Genomic DNA, 4,115 nt, shown 5'->3' on the forward strand with positions numbered 1-4,115 from the left:
TCAGCAGAAAGCTTATAAAAGGGGGAAAAAAACCAATGGCAACTCTCGGATCTGTTGGGTTCACAGCTTAGCTGATAAAGTTTTGTCTTTATGCACAAAAAAACTGTTTTCAATCCTAATACCACAGAACTTCTATAATTCTATGAACAACAAATCGGCTGATCTATCATTTATTAATTATAACCAAGACTACAGAAATTCCACAGAATAGTGAACTGCTGTAATTAGAGTGCACATTTTAACTATTGAATGGGAATTTAGTGAATGGTAAGTTCTGAGTTTTTTCATTTTAAAATGTCAGTGTGTCAGCATTATGATTTGAGTTAACTGAAAATATTTTTATTTTTTTTCCTTCAGTAATATATCACACCTGGAGAAGTTATTCAATAGAAGAATTACTCTTTATTAGGTTCAACTTATACAAGAGGAAGTGTCAAAAATTCTTTTATTACACAAAACAAGAAAGGAAATTCATGACTTTGTAAGGATGAGTTCAAGAGAATGTGTATTCAATGAACAAAAATTGCAGAGACAGGGTTCAGTATCTGTTTTGAGACAAGATATCTTATAGGGAGGGTATGCAGCCCTGGAACCATGCTTCCTGTCAACTGTACCAGCTCTGCCTTCTCCACTTTCCTGGTTACAGGCATCCCAGGGCTGGAGGCTCTGTACATCTGGATATCCATACCATTCTGTGCCATGTTTCTCATTACCATAGTGGGCAACATGACCATCATAATTGTTATCTGGCGGGAGCAGACTCTCCATGTTCCTATGTATCTTTTTTTGGCCATGTTAGCAGCCTCCGATCTGGGTCTCTCTCTCTTTACCTTTCCCACTATGTTGAGGATCTTACTGCTTGCTGCTAGAGAGATGACCACATCTGCTTGCTTCACCCAGATGTTCTTTATTCACACGTTCCAAGATCTTGAATCAGCTATCATTCTGGCAATGGCCTTTGACCGGTATGTGGCCATTTCCCACCCACTTCACTATCACTCCATTCTTACAAACACTGTGATTGCCAGAATAGGATTGGCTATTGTTGTACGAACCTTAACTGTGCAGCTGCCTCTCCCCATCCTCTTGAGGAGGCTGCACTTTTGCTATTCCAATGTACTTTCTCATTCCTACTGTTTGCATCCTGACATCATAAAGCTCTCCTGCTCCAATACTAGAGTCAACAGTATCTTTGGACTGTTTGTGGTACTCTCCACCATGGGGCTTGACTTTCTCCTCATCCTCCTCTCATATATATTGATTCTGAAAACAGTACTGGGGATGGCTTCCCACAGTGGCCGCCTCAAGGCTCTCAACACCTGCATCTCTCACCTGTGTGCTGTGGTCCTCTTCTTCACACCCATGATCTGTCTATCAATGCTGCACCGTTTTGGCCCAAGGCTTCCCTCACATGTCTATGTGACTCTGGCAAACATGCACTTCCTAATTCCTCCCGTGATGAACCCCATTGTCTATGTGGTGAAAACCAAGCAGATCCGAGACAAAATTAAGAAACTATTCATTATAAAAAGAACAAAAAAAGCTCACGTCACATCAATAACATAAATTATGGAAATTTATGTAACTTTAAACATGCCTGTCTAGACCAGGTCCTCTGCATGTATGTTATGGCTGTTAGCTTGGGGTTTCTGTGGGACTCCTAACAGGGGGACCAGGTGTATCTCTGACCCTTTGGCCTACTCTTGGGACTGTTTTCCTCCTCTTGGAATGCCTGGTCTTACTGTATTTTGTTTTGTCCTCTTTGACGGTCATCTCTTGGAAGGCTGCTCTTTTCTGAAGAGAAAACAGAAGAGGAGTGGATTTGGGGGACAAACGGGGAGAAGGGGAGCTAGGAGGAGAGGAAAGAGAAACTGTGGCTGCAATCTTTCCTTTCAAATTGTTGCTTTTTACTGAACTTTATACAGATATGAAAAAATAAATATGAAGTCATATTTCATTCAAATTCCAGAGAATTTGAATTTTTCCTTTCATACCCTATTCTTTTTTATCCACTTGTTTAAATAAACCATCCAGATGTTTAAAGACATGTAAATTCCTTTATACAGTTCCTTAGGAAATAATGTGAATTTAATGTTCTCATCACTTTACAATAGTTTTAAAATTTATTTAATGGGGTGTATTTGTGTATGTACATGCTTATGAAAGCCAGAAGAGGATGTCAGTTCCTTGGAGTTAGAGTTACAAATGGTTCTTAGCCACTTGATATAGGTACTGGGAACTGAACTGAACAATACATATCCTTAACTGCTGAGCCATCTCTCCAGTCTATGTTCTAGACCTCTCCTCTCTCCTCTCCTCCTCCCCTCCTCCCCTTCCATGCTGGGAACTGAACCCAAGACCTCCTGAAGAGCACTAAGTGCTCCTAACCACTGAGCCATTTCTCCTCCTGCTCGTCTCATTAGTCTTTCTTGCGCTTCTCTCTTCAGCCCAGGTTTCTCCTATTTATTCTCTCTGCCTGACAGCCACACCCATCCTTTCTCTGCTTAGCTATTGGCCCTTCAGCTCTAATGGATCCGCTGCTTAGGCAGGCAGAGCCAAACAGATGCAGCACATCTTTACATAATTAACACACATCCTTGCATCATTAAGCAAATGCAGCATCAACAAAGGTAACACGCTTTTACACAGTTAAAAGTAATAGTCTACAGCATAAACAAATGTAAATACATCTTTGCCTAGTTAAAATAATATTCTACAACAGTCATTTTGTGATGTGATTTGCAAATATACATGCAGAGACACATAAAATAGGATTTAAAACTATGTAAAACCAAAGCCATAGTTTAAGACGCTCCATTGCAAGAGAAGAAGTGCAAACCATGCACCAAAATGTTAGCAGAGGTCATGTGGGGGAGGAGAATTATGAGGGATTTTCTTTCTTTTTCCCCCTCACATTTTCCACATTGTTTATGCAGAAGCTTATTAATAGTTATTCTTCTGAGGTCAGCCTTGTCTAACCTTTCCAGCCTCCTACAAAAAAGGTCTGTGTCTGGGTGCTAAGCTTTAATCATATACTGTGCAGAGGGGGAGAAGGAAGGGGAGGAGGAGGTTGAGGGGGAGGAGGAGGTTGAGGGGGAGGAGGAGGTTGAGGGGGAGGAGGAGAAGGGGAAGGAAGGAAGGAAGGCAGAAGACGAAGAGCAGGAGGGGGAGGAGGAGGTGGGGAGATGGGGGAGGAGGGGAGGGGCAGCAGCAGTGTGTCTTCCACTTGTAATTCCTGCACTGAGGAGGTAGTGACAGGCGGATCCCTGGAGCCTGCTGGCCAGTGTGATTAGCCTACTTGGTGACTTATAGGCCAGCAAGAGACCCTGACAGAAGAGAGAAAGGAAGGGAGGGAATGAAGGAGGGTGGGAGGGAGAGAGGGCTGGGAGGGGAAGAAATGTAAGGGAGGAAAGAAGGGAAGGGAAGGGTGGAGGAAGGCTGGATGACACCTCAAGACTGACATGTGACATCTGAGGTATTCCTCTCATCTCCATGAGTGCTCACACATCTGCACACTCACACTCCTGCATACTCACACACATGCACACTCACACACATGCACACTCACACATCTGCACATTCACACATCTGCACACTCACACACATACACACTCACACATAAGCACACCTACACAGGTACAACCGTGAACACACGGACATACAAAAGAGACTAGCTGTGACTCCAGTTAGAATATACAGCTCCTTCCCATAGAAACCCATTAGTTCGTGGCTCCGTGGGGAAGGACCACCAGTGGACGGGATGCTCCCCTGGGAAAGCAGCCTGGCCTCCTTGCTGTCTGCGTTCCACCCACAGGCTGGCTGGAACTGAGCAAGCAGTGCAGGTCTTTAGATCTTGACATTCAGACCATCAGGAATTCCGGTGTCACAGAGCTGCCACCTAGTCACGGGCACATTCTGATTGTCACATCAACCTTGCATAGCCACCATCTTCACAGGTATGGGGGACAGGACTCAGAGGGGTGACTTGGAAGGTTATACTGCTAGTGAGTGACAGTTCTACAGCTTGGATCAAATGTGTGTGACTCAATGATGTCTCCCCTTTCCACTCTGCCAAGCCGTGTTTGGGCAAGCTGAATGATTTGGGCCAAGTTAGG

General features: G+C 43.9%; 1 protein-coding gene across 1 annotated transcript; it reads left to right on the plus strand.

The window, feature by feature from the left end:
• The first annotated feature begins 594 nt into the window (after positions 1-594).
• On the plus strand, positions 595-1,566 carry LOC114706585 (olfactory receptor 51G2-like). Its single transcript, XM_028889039.1, has one exon. The coding sequence runs from the start codon at positions 595-597 to the stop codon at positions 1,564-1,566; it is 972 nt and encodes a 323-aa protein (XP_028744872.1).
• The last annotated feature ends 2,549 nt before the right edge of the window (positions 1,567-4,115 follow it).

This window comes from Peromyscus leucopus, chromosome 1, assembly GCF_004664715.2.
Source record: "Peromyscus leucopus breed LL Stock chromosome 1, UCI_PerLeu_2.1, whole genome shotgun sequence".
Lineage (NCBI taxonomy): Eukaryota > Metazoa > Chordata > Mammalia > Rodentia > Cricetidae > Peromyscus > Peromyscus leucopus.